Source organism: Crinia signifera, chromosome 3 (genome assembly GCF_055691185.1).
Source record: "Crinia signifera chromosome 3, ASM5569118v1, whole genome shotgun sequence".
Lineage (NCBI taxonomy): Eukaryota > Metazoa > Chordata > Amphibia > Anura > Myobatrachidae > Crinia > Crinia signifera.
This window is the reverse complement of record NC_139219.1, coordinates 236,503,809-236,523,994: the sequence shown is the minus strand read 5'-3', so window position 1 is coordinate 236,523,994 and position 20,186 is coordinate 236,503,809. Positions and strand designations below refer to the sequence as shown.

The 20,186-nt window shown below is 44.1% G+C and overlaps 1 protein-coding gene across 5 annotated transcripts in view; it reads right to left on the bottom strand.

Moving 5' to 3' along the window:
* Window positions 1-20,186, bottom strand: part of PEX5L (peroxisomal biogenesis factor 5 like) — a 254,186-nt gene that overhangs the window by 29,080 nt on the left and 204,920 nt on the right. For all 5 annotated transcript variants that reach the window (XM_083177698.1, XM_083177695.1, XM_083177696.1 and 2 more), the window contains 2 exons: window positions 16,131-16,254; window positions 15,709-15,808 (listed from right to left, as the gene is read on the bottom strand). In XM_083177698.1, coding sequence (XP_083033824.1) covers window positions 15,709-15,808; window positions 16,131-16,254 — 224 coding nt within the window. The remainder of the gene's footprint in view (window positions 1-15,708; window positions 15,809-16,130; window positions 16,255-20,186) is intronic.

The following is a 20,186-nucleotide window of genomic DNA, read 5'->3' as shown; positions in this document are numbered from 1 at the left end:
TTTTAATTCCAATGTACTCACAGATAATAAGAACCAGGTGGCAAACTGAAGGAATAGACTCTTAAGTGACTTATCAATAGGTCAGCATATGCCCCAGAATAGCTTCCATTCCCTCAATACCTTTTCCGAGTACATTTCCCCTTCCTATCAGCACTGACGTGTTCCCATTTCCCTTCTGTATCCATGTTCCTTCTGGGAATTAACAGTAAGTCAGGAATACCATCTCTATAACATTTGTTATAACCGCTTCAAAAGAAGTATAGCTATTATAATAAGATTATCGCGGTACACTTTGCATCGGGCTCGGTGCCTCGTCGCGGTTTCACAATATTCTATTCTCCCACTATGCTGTTGTGGATGGTAGGGCATGGAGTACCACCTGTTGGCACATGTCAGCTAAAAAACAGTGAAAAACTCATGTCGACCTTTTGACCATCGACCTTCCCACTGTTGACTTGCTTGTGTTGGCCTTCCAACCTTGTCAACCTTAGCCATGTCGATCTTCAGTGTCCGATCCAATGCAGGTTGGCCTAAATAGGGTCGACCTAATGACCATATCCCAGGAATCCCACAGGAGAGACTCACACTGTAATTTGGAACTAGAATATGGCACAACAATGCAAACTGAGGGCCTTATTCAGATCTGATCTCAGTACACATTTGTTTGGAAAATGGGCAAAACCATGGCCCTTATTCTGGTTGGTGCGGTAATGGCCGCGTGCGTTCGTGCCGCCGATGTTTTGTGTCTGCACATGTGCAGAGGCATATCTGCGCATGTGCGAACGGAACGCACGGCCACATTCCGCATGAAATGTTGACACTACGAACAGGGGGAGGAGAGGGGCGTGAAGGGCTGTTTGGCCGCATTAACATATGCATACGCCCCGCGTTTCATGGGCGTTCCCATGAAAACGTTGGGCGTACGTATGGTAATGCGGCCGTGATGAACGTGTGGGGGGCGGACATATGATATTGCCGGATGTCAGCTGCCCGCCCAGATCCCTGCTTTTGCACGGAGAAATGCCCGTGTGGTCTGAGGTTGCGGGAGCTGCCTGGCCATTCGGTCCTGCATTCGATGGTCCTTATTCTGATCGGTGCGGCCGGATCCGAATATGTGGCCATCACTGTGCGACCTAAACCACGCCTTCCATACGGATCGCTAACTCCGTCCGTACGCGGTAAGAAGCTGTCCGAACGGACCGCACGTGTATTTCTCAAGAATACACCTCCTCCATCTCAGGGAACCTCCCCCATCATTCGATGGTCGCAGACCGAATGGCCAGGCAGCTCCCGCGAGCTCAGACCACACGGGCATTTCTCTGTGCAAAAGCATGGATCTGGGCGGGCAGCTGACATCCGGCAATATCATATGTCCGCCCCCCACACGTGCGTCACGGCCGCATTACCATACGTACGCCCAGCGTTTTCATGGGAACGCCCATGAAACGCGGGGCGTATGCATATGTTAATGCGGCCAAACAGCCCTTCACGCCCCTCTCCACCCCCTGTTCGTAGTGTACACATTTCATGCGGAATGTGGCCGTGCGTTCCGTTCGCACATGCGCAGATATGCCTCTGCACATGTGCAGACACAAAACATCGGCGGCACGAACGCACGCGGCCATTACCGCACCAACCAGAATAAGGGCCCATGTGCACTGCAGGTGGGGCAGATGTAACATGTATAGAGAGAGTTAGATTTGTGTGAGTTATTTTGTTTCTGTGCAGAGTAAATACTGGCTGCATTATTTTTACACTGCAATTTAGATTTCAGTTTCAGCACACCCCACCCAAATGTAACTCTCTTTGCACAGGTTACATCTGCCCCACCTGCAGTGCACCTGGTTTTGCCCGTTTCCCAAACTAGTGTGTTCTGAGCTCAGATCTGAATAAGGCCCTGACTGATTCTTTCATAGGCCTAAATCTACAGGACGCTCTTTCTATGCTGCTCATATTCTCACCACTGACAATCCACTGACTAGCTGAAAGACAGACCAATTCCTAAAACATTTAAATATTTCATTTAAATGGGTCTTCCTAAGAGACATTAAACAGACGAATGTAATCTCCTGTTATAGATAGGCAGCAGCATTTGTGGTTTTATCTGGGCAGGAATAAAACATGTACAGTTAAAGTATATTCTCAGAGGCAAACATTATTATTATTATTATTATTATTATTATTATTATTATTATTATTAATAAAAATAATAATTTTACTTTAGTTTTTTGTAATGTCTCATTTTTCTGTGAATGGACTAACCCCCCTCCCCCCAAGATCCATTCTGTACATCTGCTGATATTACAGTCATGTGAAAGAGCCTGCTATCTGATAACAATCAATGACTGTACCAAGCTGCAATTTCATTTCCAATATCTAGTACTTAAGGATAAATATGATGCCATTATTAAAGGTCAAATAAATGTTAACTGTACAATATGCCCATGCTACACTAGCTCTCAGTTCTCTGTATCAGCATTTTCTCAGGACATTCATGAATGATTTTCAATTGCTCAGAAATAAATTTGCAGTCCTTATGGAGTCCTGCACATTCAGTCTACTGAAGTGGCACTTGTTCTGGCCTCCGGCAGTAGGGTACGTAGATGGACAATACACTGTTCATACAGTAATTATCCACTATGATAAATACTGGTAAGGTGTGGCCAGATGGCCAGAAGGTTGGTACCACCTGATGTATAGCCTACCTTACCGATACCACCAGTTTATTGGATTGAAGATTTGTTTTAGATATAATGTGCAGTATACTGTCAGTCCCAATCAATGGAATCTGAATTACTCAAATGCCTGTGACTGTGAGGACTGCAGGAAAATCCATTAGGCTGATTACTTCTAATTGCCCCAAATCTCTGAACCTGAAATCAAACTGGTTGGATCTATCCATCTAATTTGATCACCAACATGGGTTTGGGCTGATCGGCTACAGCTAGATCTGCCTCTGCTTAATCATTTTACCATTGTTGCCAAGGAGAAAGTTAAGTAGAAGAAAGTTTGCAACAAATATATTGAGCAGGGCAATGCATACACTAAAACCAAAGCAGTGGGAGACTTACACTTATATAACTATCTGGTGCATCGCTGCACCAATCTTGGGGACTCAGTCTAAGCTAATAATGATGGCTGCGACTGACCATTTTGGGAGCGATGGCCACATGTTTTTAAAGCGTGGCCAGGACAACAAAGTGTCCAGACTGTTTGGAGCGGGGAGAGGGGGCATGGCATCACATGCTGCGACCCCAAAAATGACTGGCTGTGCAGCCAAGGGACTACCAGTAAATGTAAATTTTGCGGTTGACTTAAGGAGCGGGATTCAGCATGCAGGCAGAGGGCAGTAGAGAGCCTGGTTGGGCCTGTGTACTTTTCAGGGGGTGTGGGATAATTGTGGATGGTGTGGCTATGCACCCCTAATATAAAATGCATCAAATAATAGCAGTTTAAGCACCTCCCTGGCCACACTGCAGCCCAGCACACAGCAGCATGAGCTGTTGGAAAAGAGCTGCTGTAGTTGCTACTGCTACATAATGGGGGCCCCACGGGGAACCCCCAATCAGACCTGAGCCTGGGTAATTAGTACCCCCTCCCCACTTCTATCGGTGCCACTGTGTAGGGCAGCCTTGCTGAATTAAGCCCTTGGAGTGGTAAGGAATGGCCTCCAATTCTGCAAGTCAGCTTATCATTATGTGAAGGACATACAGTACTCCCTCCAGTTCTGTGCACAATTAGCACTGCCCACAAATATATTTTTGTACTGTAACAACACTAATTATCTGCTGTTTTACTGTTCTACTGGTTTATATGTAATCCTCCAGTACAGCGCTGTGGAAGTACTACATTAATAAATCCTGGTACTCACTACGCTGATGATTCAGCAGATCAGATATAAACTCCAATCTTCACAGCAATTATCACGTCTGAGTATACCCCGTATTCAGCGCTGTTTGTAGTTCGATGTGTGTACTGGAATCACGAGGTTGTGCATCTAAAATATTAAACTGTTCATGAGATACATTCTCCCAGTCCGAACACTTGCAGTAGCATATTATGCTACTTATTGGCTAACACTCCTGCATATCCACCTACACATTATCAGGACAATCAGCTGATATCAGGTGAGTGGCCTGATAATTAATGTATATACGTCTATACCCAGCTTAAGGTCTGATAATCAAACGATTATCATATTCAGATTAAAATATATATATATATATATATTTCCTTTAGTTTATTACAATACACTTCTGGGAATCCTATATAATAAAAGCCTATCGCTGCTCCTCTCCTCTTTGGTGCTCTGGCAGCCACTAGGTGGCACTTGACAAAGGAGCTCTGTTCAGGTGCGCACACACACCTATAAGAGAGCCTCAGCTCCCAGCAGCTTCCTCATTTTAATAGGCTGGTAACTAGTACCTGTTATAATTCGTTAGATAGTGAAAGACATCCCTTACTCTAAGATACCAGGTGCATACTTGCCTACTTTTGAAAACTAGTTTCAGGGAGATTATAGTTGGTAGTAGAATTTTGCATGGCGCCCCATTTAGGGTGTGTGTCATGCTCCGCCCAAAGGGCGTGTCTAGTTCCATGTATGGAGAGATTGGAGAGATTGTGATAAGAGATGGTGAACGTGGCACCTAGAAGAGTGGGTGTGTACTGCTACATCTGAGAGGAATCTTTTAAAATGACTTATATACAAATGTAGATGAGCCACAAAGCAGTTAGTAAGAACTACTATACTTGGTAAAGCGCTGGGAAATGGTGCAGATGATGCAATGTAAATGTATCTATCTCTCGTTCCTTTTTCCCTAAAAATGTAACAGTGTAATGTGGGCCCGGTGAAATGTGGGAGATTGCTATACTAATGAGGGAGAGAGGGAGATTTCTGCTATTTCAGGGAGTCTCCTGCAGAATGCAGGAGGGTAGGCAGCTATGACCAGGTGTAAGATCTCTGCACTTCCAAGAGGCCAAGTGGTACGTTTTCTTGTATTTTTCTGTCTTATTTTATTTGACTTGTAAGTAATTCTGTAATGCTTTTGTATGTGCACTGAGACTACATTAGCTTGGATTAAATATAAAATGTAATCAATTCTGTCTTTGAGCTCTGATTAAGAACCTATGCTAACAAATTAGAAATTCTTACAAGTATTAATGTTAGGTATTGTGTTGCTTAGATACGGGTGAATTACTCTTGAATAAATGTGTGGTTTCTATAGCAATTCAGCATGAGATCCGAGGTGACCTAGGTCTCCTTAATTATATTATCATATATAGAAAAGTCATTGAGTAACATGCAGTAGTGACTTGCATATACTGTAACGTGTCTGAGTAAAGTCACCAGCTTAGAATGAACAACACACATCATGGGCCTTCTGGCATTGGGAGGCCAGGGACAAGCAGCGACTTCTGGGAAATAGACAATAGCTCATATTGATAAGATCTGTGGTCCTCGCTGAGTATTGGCTAGCTACAGTCATGTGAAAACATCAGATTTCATGTTGGATAAAATCTTTAAATCAGCTTGGTTTTTATATGGCTGTATATCTACTACAGCAATGACTAATACATTAAGGTCCTTATTCTGGTCCGTTTGTAGGTCCGTGTGCCTTCACACGGGTCAGATATTTGCGCTTTGCGCATTTCTGCGCATGCACTAGGTGCATGCGCTCATTGTGAATAAACTGTCCGCAAGGTGCACACACCCATCATTGTGGGCGGAGGTCAGGGGGCGTGAGGCGGCGGACGGGACCATTAGCATATGGGAACACCCAGCATTTCATGGGCATCTCCATGAGATTGCTGGGCATTCTCACGCTAATGCGGGGGGCGGGCACCAGCAGATGTCAGCTGCCCGCCCATTTCCTCCCCGAGCGTACACGAATATGTAAGGTTGCTCTGAGCAACTTTACATATGCGTGCACCTTCCACAGCTTTTGATGGTCGGCGACCATCGAAAGATGTGGGAGGTCCCCACTGACATGTGAATGGATGTTTATGTGAAATACCCATTCGAATGCTGTGTGAACGTACACACTCTGCGAATGGTGGGATGGCGTACCACCATTCGCATGGTGTGGGCTGGTGGACTCGCAAGGCTGTGAATTTGCAGCCTTGCGGATCAACAAGAATACACCCATAAATGTTATGTCGATTAACAAGACATTTACTTGGGAGTTGTTCCGTGAGTTAGTCACAAAGCGGCCATAAATTAGGAAATAATATTGCATTTCCGCTCATTTGCAGAGCTTGAGTTATGCGCTGGTAGGCAGTAGTGGCATATGCCTCTGTTTTGCTCCAGGCACATATGACAGACATGTATTTATTTAATGTGCACAAATTGGCAAAATGTCTACAAATGCCGTAGAAACAGCTCCACAAGACAAAGGTAAATAATAAATAAAACATTTAATATAAACATGACCACAAAACATAATCAAACCTGAGCAAGGAAGAAGCACCAATTATTGTCACAAGAACCAATCACAATGATTTTCTAGTGTTAACTGTGATCATCATCATCTGCCATTGAAACCTCCACATGACCACCTGCAATAATATAGCTTCCCAGGTATATATACAGGTATATATACTGTATAGTATATATTTTTTCCTGTCTGCTTGTGTTTATACATGCATGTGCTGTACTTGGTCAACACAAGAATGCCCTAAACCCCCCCCTGTTCTGCCTATATAGGTGCAGGCAGGGCCAGCAACAGAAATGTTGGGGCCCGGAACATCTGTGGGCCCCCCAACACCGCATGCAGATTTTTATTACATTGCATATTGAATGTGTTTTTTAATATTAGAAATAAAAAGAGAAGTGATATTTACTATGCAATATAATAGGGAAGAGCAGATGGGAGGGCACATAATTGTGCACCATGTGGTTTGGTGCATTGTGTGATGTCACTAAATTCATTAGTATGGGTAGCCAGACATGCTTACAGCCCCTGAGTCCCTCAAATCCTTAAAGCCCCTCAACTGGTCAGGGCCTGGTATGAGTGTCCCCCTTGACCCCCCTGTCACCTGCCCTGGGTGCAGGCAGGTACATGTGGCAGGGGATGTAGTCAAAATGTTATGGTGTGTACACATGGGGGCGATAGGCCATGCTATGCGAGTCCCGATGCGATCAGATCACATCAGGACTGGCATCGCACGGCATGCATGCAAAGGGACAACTAGACTATATAGTGCAGATCTGCACTATATTGTCTTTGCTGCCCTCTTTATCTGGCTGCCAATTTGCGCTCACACAGGAGTGTGCATCGGCAGCGCATCGGGCTCGCAAGCCCTAAAAAGCATGAGATTTGCATGCAATATGGCTTCCGATGTTCACTAGATCGGCAACATCGGAAGCCATATCTCACCGTGTGTACAAACCATTACAGTTACAATGTTGATTTTGATACTGTTGACATTATCAAATGTTATCTCATAACATATCAGTGTGTGCAGAATGTTGAGTATAACTGTCGATACTAGAAATCAAAGGAACTTTCTATTTAAATGTATTTGATGCTTTGTTCTTTCAGCAATTCACCCTTCTTTATTTCTAGTGGTAAAACAATAGAGATGACCATAATGCATAATGCAGTTCCTTATTAAACCAAGTACAGTAGTTGTGATTTAAATGATCCTATAATAACATAATGTCAGGCATCTCTCACACTGTTTGTAGAATCTTTGAAAACAAATGAATTGTGTTTGAATGACTGATTTCGCACACTCCACTATATGATGCTAATTTGCTAATGCTTTCATTGTTGGCTTCATAAGCATTGTATACTAATGATGCTATACTGTAGCTCAGGTTTCCACAGGAAATATCTATCAGAAAGACTATTACTTGCAGATAGCTTCACCTGCTGACACTGTTCATGAGATGTACTGTAGGTCTGAGGGATTTGAAAGAAAGTGGGATTTAGATTTTAACTCAACATTTTATGCAGCTGAAATAAACAATGTAATTTCCAAATGAGAAGCCGCGGGAAGCATAACATCCATTACATTTAAATTCTAATCGGGAAGAACTGTAAAAGTACAGAATCAAGAAAAGAGATGTTAGGCACTCATCTACTATTTAACACGACAGGAGGCTGATTGTGTTGTCTTGTCAACTGCCATTCTATATTCACACTAGGTGCTCCTCACTTGCCGAGACTGGTCCTGCATTAACCTGTCACATTCCATGAGTACAGAGCAAGGAGATCTAGCGCTTCAGAATAATTGCATAAATATACTGTAAGCTGGGGACATCATCATTCCTTTGTCTCACTGCAGACTAGCAGCAGCAATCACTATGAAAATTACAGTTTTATTAGGAGGCCTGTGGCAAGTATTTGTGAAGCTCATGTAAATGAAGTATACTGGGCACTGTGGGTGGCCCCTGGGTCCATAAGTCTGACTAGCACCCTCCAACCAGTGTCACTGCTGCAGTGCTGCCATAGTGTCCAAATATGAAGCAGGAGTCTGCACAACACTCTGGAGAACCAAAAGGTTTCTCTGAAGCTGCTGCAGTTCTTGCTAGCGCTGGCAGCCCCACCCCCTCGATGTAACATCATGGCATCATGCAGTTGAGGGGAGTGGTCGGCACAGGTTGCTGGAAAGAGTATTCATGGTACTGTTATAAACCCATGCCTAATTAGCAGAGAGGACCCACCCTGTCCTTGTTGCTCTACTCTGCCTACAATACGCTTTATTTGGGTAACTTGTAATGTAGTGTAAAGAATGATCTGGTCACTGCTAAGTCTAAAGGCCACTACTCACTACTAATTCTTCTAGATCTCTCTGCTGCTTTTGACACTGTTGACCACACACTTCTCATACAAACACTACAATCCATAGGTCTTAAAGACACAGCCCTCTCTTGGTTCTCATCCTACCTCTCTAACCGCTCCTTTAGTGTTCGTTTCTCTGATTCTACCTCCTCTTCGCTACCTCTTTCAGTTGGAGTACCTCAGGGTTCAGTTTTAGGTCCCTTGCTTTTCTCAATCTATACCTCATCTCTTGGCAAACTAATCAGCTCCTTTGGATTTCAGTATCATCTGTATGCGGATGATACTCAGCTCTACCTATCCTCCCCGGACCTGTCCCCATCTGTATTGAGCCGTGTCTCTGAATGCCTTTCTGCTGTTTCATCCTGGATGTCATCTCGCCACCTCAAACTTAATATCTCAAAAACAGAATTAATTATATTTCCGCCAATAAATAGTAGTTACCAACCTGATATCTCTATCGCTGTTGAGAAGATGACAATCACTCCTACCTCTCAAGCTCGCTGCCTAGGTGTTATCCTTGACTCAGAATTTTCCTTTGTACCCCACATTCAATCTGTCTCAAAATCATGCCACATGCACCTAAAAAACATATTTAAAATTCGCCCTTACCTTACACAAGACACTGCAAAAACTCTAATCCATGCTCTCATCATCTCACGCATTGATTATTGCAATAGTCTCCTTATTGGCCTTCCCCAATACAGACTCTCACCACTACAGTCCATTATGAATGCAGCTGCAAGGCTAATCTTCCTAGCCAGACGTTCATCGTCTGCAAAGCTACTCTGTCAGTCACTTCATTGGTTACCTGTATTCTACCGTATTCAATACAAAATTCTTTTACTTACACACAAAGCCATAAACCAAACTACACCAACATACATATCCTCTCTTATCTCAAAATATCATCCAACATGACCTCTACGCTCCTCCCAAGATCTGCGTCTCTCATCCACACTCATTACCCGCTCCCATTCCCGACTGCAGGACTTCCACCCACTCTGTGGAATGCCCTCCCAAGCACAATAAGACTCTCCTCCAGTCTCCAAACCTATAAGCGTTCCCTGAAGACTCATCTCTTCAGGCAAGCTTATCAAATTCCAGAACCAGTCATAGAACCTTGCGTTCTGGTGGAATCGATGCAATAAAGAATACAGTATCTAGCCTTATGTATTAATGCCTATTTCCCTATAGATTGTAAGCTTGCGAGCAGGGCCCTCCTACATTTTGACTGTCTGTAAATACCCTGTTTTGTTTCACTGTCTGCTATTGTAAAGCGCAACGGAATATGCTGCGCTATATAAGAAACTGTTAATAAATAAATAATAAATAATAAAGAAGTGGATGGCTACACATTGGTGTTTGTGGGATACGAAGCATTGCTTGTTTATGTGTGATATACTGTAGCCTGTATGATTTTCAGCTTAGGGAAATCTTTCATGAAGTGAGAAAAACTAGGGCTCATGAGCAGTACCAGACTAGAGCCATCCTGTTCCCTATTGCAGGTGTTAGCAGTGCTTATGGGATAGAGCAGGGTTGCCTCCTTGACCCTCTCCATGAGGGAGAAAATGCTCTGCTCCTGGACTTTCCTGGTAATGTAGCATTGCCATCACCTGTAGGGAGCTAGGTAATGGATAAGAAAGGTGTTTCACCACAGGTGATGGCAATCATATCAGGGAAGTCCAGGAACAGAGCATTTTCTCCCTGAAGGAGGGGGTCAGGTAGGCAACATGGGATGGAGCTGAGGTTGGAAGAGCAACAGTCACTCTTGGATCCCACTGTAAAGCACAGAGGTGCTGCTGTACATGCAGGTGCTCCATCAGATCTTGGAGTCCGGAGGTAGGTGACTCCACTGCCTCTGGGAGATATGCCCCTTATGCGAAAATGTCAACTGCATGTTGATTTCTGAGATGGACTGAACCATTTCACTGGCACTTACAATCAAGCTTCATTCATAGTTGCTTAAATCATGAAATGCTGCCATTTTCTGTTCGTATATCTGTCTACACACACACACACACACACACACACACACACACACACACACACATTCAAACACACACACACACACACACACACACACACACAAAAACACAAACACACACACACACAAAAACACAAACACACTATACTTGCCTACCTGACCCTCTCCATGAGGGAGAAAATGTTCTGTTCCTGGACGTCCCTGGTAATGTATGATTGCCAGCACCTGTGGTGACACGCCTTTCTTATCAATTACCTACAGTAGCTCAATACAGGTGATGGCAATCATACATTACCAGGGAAGTACAGTAACAGAGCATTTTCTCCCTCATGGAGAGGGTCAGGTAGGCAAGAATGACACACATACACATTATAAATATATAAAATGACAGTGACGAAAGATACTAAGGGGTCAATTTACTAAGATGAGAGTTTTTTTTGAAGATGGGATCTTGTCCATAGCAAAAATCAGATTTTATCTATTATCTTCTAGAAGGTGCTAAATAAACCAGAAGTAGAATCTGATTGTTCCCATCATTGATAGGACTCCCATCTTTACCCCTTAGTAACTGTCTTTTAACAGTAGTCTGTTTCCATAGAACCCACCTGTCCTTGTTACCTTAAGAGGCTCAGTTCAGTTAGCATTGGATTAGGCATTGCTAAATATAGAAGCACAGACTGTTTTGAGGAGTGCTCCCCCATTGGCAGGGCCATCTTAACAGCAGTGTGGGCCCCTGGGCAAAGCAATGCACTGGGGCCCTTACCCATTCTCCCCTCCTATGGGTGGGGGCTGCTATCAGCAGCAGCTATAATGTCCCACGGGTGGCAGGGGGTGCTCTATCATCCATTCAACATGTAGGACCTGGAGCAGTAACTTCTGCTAATTACTCCTTTACTGCACAGGTGGTGGGAGGGAGAACACTAACGTATGGAAGGGTGCACTGAGCTGAACGAAGGGTCCCTTGTAAATGACTTCCAGGGAGGTAGGGGGTGTTTTATACGCAGGAGAGGGTTGTATAATGGAGTGGGCTTAATATTTGTCATTTTCCGGTGGAAGGGAAGCTTGTTTGACTGCAGATATCGGCATTATCTGGAAATAGATTTCTTAGCCTTCAACAGTATAAAAACCTAGAGTCCCAACTTTCAGTGCTGGGAACTTGGAGATCAGAGATCAGGAGCCAGAGCCATCCATTGACAAAAATCTAAAACTGTACACCAGACGTTTGGAGCTGGAGCGGGGACCAGCTGCTTGAAGGCTGATATCTCTGGTTCTGGGCATAATAGAGACAAGCCACTAGTGTCGACAGAAAGTGGAGAGTCCCAGCTTTTGGAATATACTCTCAGAAAAACTCTACGTCAGAGAGAACCTGAGAAATATGACTGAGAATTGCAATTAACAGATTGGATGTGGACTGCTGCTTTGAAGTTGGATATCTCCAGTTCCCCAGGGCTGATTTTCAAAATTCTTGTATCCCTGGAAAAAGGGGATCCTCAGCTATCAGAATAGATCGAATACACCTGGAGCCCTTGGGCAAGTGCCCATTAAGCCCATATGAAAAGACGGCCCTGCCCTTTGGTGTAACAGTTGTCTGTTACAGTATGATGGTTAAAGTGAGATGCTTTCCATCCAGTTTTACCAGGTAGTTTACTTTTAACAACATGCTCTTTGACTTCTATGGCATATGACTCAAATGTTTGGAATCAGGACACATTAGTAATGTTTTGTGTTGTCACCCTAATAACCACTGGGTAGTAAATACTAAAGAATGGAGGAGCATACAAGCTGTGCTGTGGTTTCACAACAAGTTATATACCATAATGCGTGCAGCATGTTGCTTAGGAAATTTTCTACCTCATATTTTCATATGCTAAAATATTAATTCATCACCACTCTTAAGGTGCGTACACACAGGCAAAAATCACTGGCAATATGGTCGCTGAGCGACCATATTGCCATCAATTAGAGCGTGCACCGGCGATAAATCACCGGGTGCGGACTCCCATTTTCAGCTCCCTAATGGTCGCTGGTCAGAGGAGAATGCTCCTTCCCCTGCCTCTTCTTCCTGCGGTGTGTCATTTTCATTAACGACCATCTCTAGTCACTGATGAAAACGGGACACTGAGCAATATTATTGCTTAGCAATATATTGCTAGCTATATATTGTCAGCGATCATATTGCTCCGTTTGTACACAGCTTAAAGAACACATAAATAATTACAGTATTTAGACCAAGTTAGGTTAAATATATTGCACAGGAAAATGTACAAGGCTGACTATCCATAACTCTTGGAGATATATGCAGCTGATCAACAAGACCACATATCCATGAGAATCAAAGTCTTCCCACAGTAACCGGTACTGCCTCAACACTTTCAATGAGAATCCACTTGATAATTGTTTCTACAGATGTCTCGGGTCTCATCCTTGCTGGCGATCCGCCAGCAGCATGCTGCTGGCGGATCGCCAGCAACACGGCGCCGCTATCTGACTGAGACGCGCGTGCATCCCCCACGCACGTGCGTCTCGGTATCCGGGCTGCGGGGCGGCGAGGCGGACGCATTACTGTCCGCCTCCCGCTCAAGGGGGCAGGGGGGGACCTGAGGAGGCTGCGGGGGCGACCGAGGGCAGCACCGTCAGAAGGGGACGCGCGCGCACCTCGTGCGCGCGTGTCCCCTTCCGGCATACAGATGGCGGCGGGGCAGGGGATGGCGATGGCGACGCCATCGCCATCCCCTGCAAAGATGAATCCCGCTACATCTGTACTTCTTTTTTTGGTTTGGCCTGAAGTTCTTTAACTGACTTTAGGATCTATGTGCTAAGCCTGAATGTTAGGAGCTGGTTGGGTACTTGTGTAGTTTCACAGCGGCATGGAAATCGCATCGCATGTGCGATGGTACTTATGTAGTTTCAAGTTGCCCCTGCCCCCAGATCGCATATCATCGCACGCAAATAGCATTTGATGCAATGTGATGCAATGGGATTTAGCACCCCCCCACTATACACATTTAGCACACCCCCACTATCCACGTCACCCCGAGCCCTGCGAGGGGACGCGGTACACGTCCTCCCGACCTGTTCATACCACACCTATACACGTCAGCGCATCACATGTGATGCAATGCAATTTCCCTGCCGCAGTGAAAATACACAAGTACTGCTGGTTGGTTGGTACTTTATCACCGTCCTCTCAATTTTTCTCCTCCAAGGCTTAGTACATATAATTTTTTATGTTGAAGTAATTTGATTATATGAGACTGTTTTCTACTAATAACTGGGATGGGTCATTTATACTGTATTTCCATATTTTGCGTTGTCCCTTGGTCTGTGGAGCATCAATATGAATACTGTGTTAAGCAAAAGGATCAAAAGGATCCTACAGCCGAGAAAACAGCAGCATGTCAGAAGCCTTTGATTGAGATAGAATTACTGCACTTGGGGGTAGTGGCAAAATTTGTAAGTGGTTGGCCCAGGGGCAAAAATATAATTTGCCCCCCCCCCCCCCCCCCCCCTCCTTCACTTTAACCCTAGTTTACAATATACCACACAACAGTGGGTGGCAGAAGTGGGCCCCTTAGTCCTCAGGGGTCTTAGTGCAATGCGTCTGCTGCACCAATGGTAGTTCTGCCTCTGCCTGGGTGGCTGCTGGGACAGGCTCTTGGCTGACAATAAGGCTAAGCGGAGGGCCTTCCTGCACACCCATGGTGAGATTCATAGGGCTTTTGGTAGGGGCAGGAACTTTAGCTCCCTTCAGCGCAGGCAGAGAACCCTTTTACATCATGATATCCTCCACCTCAAGCGGCTCAGTCACTGTCTGCAAGCAGGTGTGTACAGGAGTATCCAGACTTTTTTGAATCACGGCTCCCTGGAGTATAAGATTTTTTTTCATGGCACCCCTAGTTCATCAGTTTCTAATTGAGAATTTTTTTTAATTAATATTGTGTTTTTATGTCATTCCTAGGGTCAGTTATGTGGTGTGGGACAGGATTGACTTCTGTTTGTCCACATATTTTATAACTGGAAGCCACAAACACTGGCTACAAACACTGGTCATAGTTTATGATTGGAAGCCACAAACACTATTACATCGGTCATAACAATTTAAATTGGTCCTGGACCACCAACCTTGGCACCCCTCAGTGTCTCAAGGCACCCCAGGGTGTCACAGCACACAGGAATAACTGCTACACACAGTATATACAGTACGTTACACAACTCTGTATGCATTGTGTCCTGCATCTACTGCACTGTAGTGTACTGCATGGACATACTATAGCTATAGTGTGTGTGTGTGTGTGTGTGTGTGTGTGTGTGCGTGCTTACAGATGTAGAGGTTGTAATAATGGCTCTATGACCTTGACCTCAGTACTCTAGTTAATGTTCTACCATTTAATGTTACTTCAGTGTGGTTCTAAGTTGAAACAAAGACATTTACTATAGTGGGTCATATATTCAAGTGTTTATAAATTAATGGTACCGCAATATCATACTAAATAGCACCAGAACATTCAACACTCCCTGCCAGCTAATAATGTATGTGCCTCTCAGAGCATGTTACACAAATTGGTAGTTGTCATGCTATTTTACTGCCGTTGTTTATATATACAGTATATATACAAGAAAATGTAAGTCCAAGGGTACACCAGAAGTACTGCTCTTTTCCTTCTGGTGTACCCTTGGACTTACATTTTCTTGTCTTGACAAAGGCCCCATGAGGGTCGAAACGTCGACTAACACCATGGTTGATAAATAAATGGCTGACTTTGCTGCTATGGTGAGTGCCCCCCGCTTTTTATTAAGCAACTATGAAATATATATATATATATATATATATATATATATATATACATACAAATCAAAACTTAAAAATAAAAAAATTGCAACGGAGCATATTTATTATTTGATACACGTTATGCATTACACTGTGACTGCCATACTTACTTTTGTAGCAGGTGCTAATTCTATGTCAGACACTTGCACAGTCTCCACTATATTACGCCGATCCCTGACTGATTCACCTTGGGATCTACCATCTGCAGACCTAGAACAATAGTCATTAAATCTTTTTAATGTGGGTAGTGTGTGGGTCCAGTCAGGCATGCACATAGTAATTCATTTTAACTAGATTTATTTATCTTTTATTTGAAGCCATTTAAATCTTTGTAAACCTAAAGCAAGTGAACGTTACATTCTGCCTTCATAGCTACTACTGACTTTATAAAGTCCTATGTGATTTTTAATAAAATAGAAGAGTGAGACAAACATAAAATAATTTGCTGTGGGAAATACATTCATTTGCATTACAACTGATTACTTCACAGCTTTAACACATGCTTTTTCACTGTAGGACAAAACACATTTACCATAAGAGCTCTTTAGAAGATGCTTTAGATGATGATTTTCTTTCCGTACCCCGTGGACCCTCGCTGCTTTTATCTCCTCGAAAACACCCATCACCCCACTTTTCCAACTGTGTCTGAATGTGTACTAAAAGTAAGGAAGAGATCTTCACACAAAAGACAAATAAAACAACTCATTTTATTAAAAAAGCAACAGCTTGCATGTTTTGGTAATCATGTAGAAGCATATAAAGACTTTATACAAAATTAACACATCGGGTGAAATTTAATAGGATTAGAGAATCCGTTTTTTAAAGCGGCAATCATTTACACAGCAAAACCAGTTTGATTTTGCAGTGTACATGATTGCCGCTTTAAAAAAACAAGAGATTTCTTACCAAATCTCTCACTTTCTGAATCTCTCACCCTATTACATTTCAACCATTGAGTTAATATTTACACTCGCAATGTCCACAAACACTAAAATCATGTACAGTAACATCTGAATTGCACATTTATAAACAATAGCCAGATCAATATCTATGTGGTTTACATGGTTTAAGATAGCTATACTTGATAATCATGTAGGCTTGTGGGGCCATTTTATGCTGTGAAAATAATAATAATCTCAGAGATTCATCCTGTAAAGCTCCTGGTAGCCATTCACGTGGCAGCTATAGCTATGTGCATATAGACCCATATTTGTTACATAAATGGTAACTACTTAACTCCCAACTTTCTTATTAATCCGGGATCAAAAAGTGGGTGGGGCTATGGGAGGGGTAGGCATGGTATTGGCTGGAGGAGGCATGGCTTAGCACGCAACCCTCATTTTTGTCATTTTGGGGGCATGCCCAGTGTTCTCCGAGATCACTACCTGCATATATCTATTACTGTTAATAAATATAAATGTTACTGTTTTGTGATTCCTTAGGAGCAGATTCAAGTGGCAGCAGAAAATTTGAAAATGAATGTGGTATTCAATTATTGGAAAGAAAATGGGACTTCTTTATTCCCTGCATTTTTTTATTGTACCCCCTGACCAAATTTTTCATCATTCATTTTAGGAGCTCACTTTGTAGTGTCACCCCCCCCCCCCCCTGGAGCCGAACTACATCTCCCAGCAACCCTTGTGTCAGCATACCTGGATACTCACAGCAGCCCCTGAGAGTCCCAGCTGCCACAGGCCAAGGAGACCCTCGGAGAGGAGAGAGTATGTATATATATATATATATATATTTTTTTTTTTTTTTCTCAGCTCTGGAAACTCAAAAACCCATTTTCTTTTTGCATGCTTACGGTAATTCAAAATTGAAGGGCTGAGACAAGAAAGGTATTTACCTCGCTAAAGCTCATGATCAATTAAATTTCTCCCGTATGGGTCCTACACACGTAGCGATAAAGGGCTATTTTCTAATTGATCTGACTTAAATTGACTAGATCATGGGTCTGAATAGATATATCCAGCAGGCTGGTTATATATCTCCCGGGGCCACGGATAGTTATCGCTTTGGGTCCTACACACACAGCGAAGTGTGTTTAATTTCTGAACGATCTAGTCCATGGGTCCTCAAACTGCGGCCCTCCAGATGTTGTGAAACTACAAATCCCAGCATGCCTTGCCACAGTTTTGCTATAAAGGAGTGTTAAAACTGTGGCAAGGCATGCTGGGATTTGTAGTTTCACAACATCTGGAGGGCTGCAGTTTGAGGACCCATGGACTAGATCGTTCAGAAATTAAACACACTTCGCTGTGTGTGTAGGACCCAAAGCGATAACTATCCGTGGCCCCGGGAGATATATAACCAGCCTGCTGGATATATCTATTCAGATCACTTAGCAAGAGATTGCACATTGTCTGTGTTTTGTGCAGTGGGCGATCAGCGATCTCTGTTAACTTGCTTAACTTAAATCTCCCGTGCTTAAGTTACATGCTTAACCTAGATCTCGTGTGCTTAATATCTATGCTTAATCGCTGGTGCACATCACTAGCACTTTCTGAGTGATCTAGATTTGGAGAAGCTCCAGGGGAATCTCTCATGCTGAATCTCCCATGCTAAACCTCTGGCACCAATATCTATGTGTGTAGGCCCTATTAGTCACATTTGGTATTTCTGATTTTGTTCCTGATGCCAGCACAGCTGCAAATGTGCACACAGTAACTCGGCTTAAATATGTGAATGCTTCAGACACCTGGTTTTGTATTGAAACCAATATATGGGTTTAAAAAAATATAATTCATGCTACTTGTCTTCCAGTTTCAATATTTCATTTTTTGGCATGTTTATATGGAGTAGCAGTGAATACATACAGTAGATTTAGGCAAAAAAAAAATGTTGCTAGTTGTACACCTTGACAAAGGGGTATCCAGTCCCCAAAACATCGGTCACCTTTAAATAAACACTTGTTGTTAAACCCTCGGAGTGCCACTGCCTGCTTGGATATTCCTCTATTTACAGCAGTATATATATATATATATATCTATCTTTTAATCCAGGAGATCCAGGAAAAAAAAGACAATTGGTGGCACTCCACAGTCTAAATAGCTATAATAATAGTGCATTGCTGAGTGAATAAAATCAGTCATCATGACGTTTCTAAACCCGTAAGTTTTTATGGCAGTATATGGTAGTAAAGTGCACCGGTGATAGTGGCTCAAAAACAAATGTGGGGCATTGCAGGGAAATGCTTTGTAGCTATATATATATATATATATATACACACACACCTGAGACGGCACTCCAAACCAATTATGTGTGCAGAAAGATCCCAATCTAGGGAATAATAATGAATGTGGTGCCCTCTGAACAGAGCAGACAGCTGGGCCTTCCCGAAATGTAGACAGACTTGGGGGCGGCGGCACTCAAACAATTGACACGACAGCATGTAAGTATACCCAAGGTATACTTACCTACTGTCGTGTCATTTATATATATATATATATATATATATTAGGAATGAAGCGGCACTCGGAGGCAGGTAATAAATGAAAATAAGGACTCTTTAATGTCTGAAATCAACGTTTCGGGGTCCTCATGAGATATATATATATATACAGGGCTATTTTTCGGCCGGAACGCTCCGGAACGCCGTTCCTGCAGTTCTGTTCAAATATCTCCTCAGCAGGAACGGCGTTCCGGAAGTTCAATTATGCCCGGCTGCCCAGCACAAATGTATGCGTCCCTGCGGTGGCCTGGTGGATGCGCTGCGGCTTCCTGTGACCCGCCCCCTGCCCTCCGACATCATCTGGCAGGGCACAGACGGGATTGGCTGAAGAGAGGACTCACGTGAGGGGAAGGTGTGGAGTGTAGCGGACAGCAGGAGCGGAACGGTGACCGGCTGAAGAGGGAGAGAGGCGAGACCTGCGGCGGGAGTGAAGGCTGGAGGACACCTGTCTCGGCACCGTGCATCAGAGGAAGAGAGCCGACAGGTGCCGAGACTGGGAGGAGAACCGCGCGACAGCCGGAAAGCGTGATCCGCGCCGGGCGACAGGCAGCTTCCCTTCCCCCCCCTCTCGCGCATCGGAGTAGAGAGCAAGGACGCGGAGTGACACACTGAAGCGGGGCCCAGCACAAGGGGAGACGTGGTGGCCGGCAACACTGCGGCTGCAGCGCCCGCACTAGTGTGCCCCACCAGGGAAGAGGAAGACCAGCAAGGGACCCCGGTCCAGAAGCCGGACGTCAGGAGCCAGAGTTCGTGACGGGCTGGAGCCTGCAACTGTGACCAGTCACCAGGTACTGACCTGCCACCCCACACAATCGTTCCCCTTGCCCACTGTTGCCAGCACTACCCTGCTCTAGTACCAGAGCTCCCAGCACTGAATCCTCCCCAGCAGTCCCACTACCATACCCCACCTGGGTGCCAGGCCCAATTGAACATCACCTCCACACAGGAGAGTCATTAAGGCCCTCAGGACACCCCGCCTGCGCTTGTCGCCCACGTAATAGCCTCCATCCCGCCTAAGGGCGCCCGTATTTGTTGAGTCCTAATCTGTAGGAGCACAGCGCCATTTTGTGTCCGACAGCGCCATTTTGTGGCCAGCCGAGGAACATCAGTGTTCATTGAGTCCCTCTGTTTGTA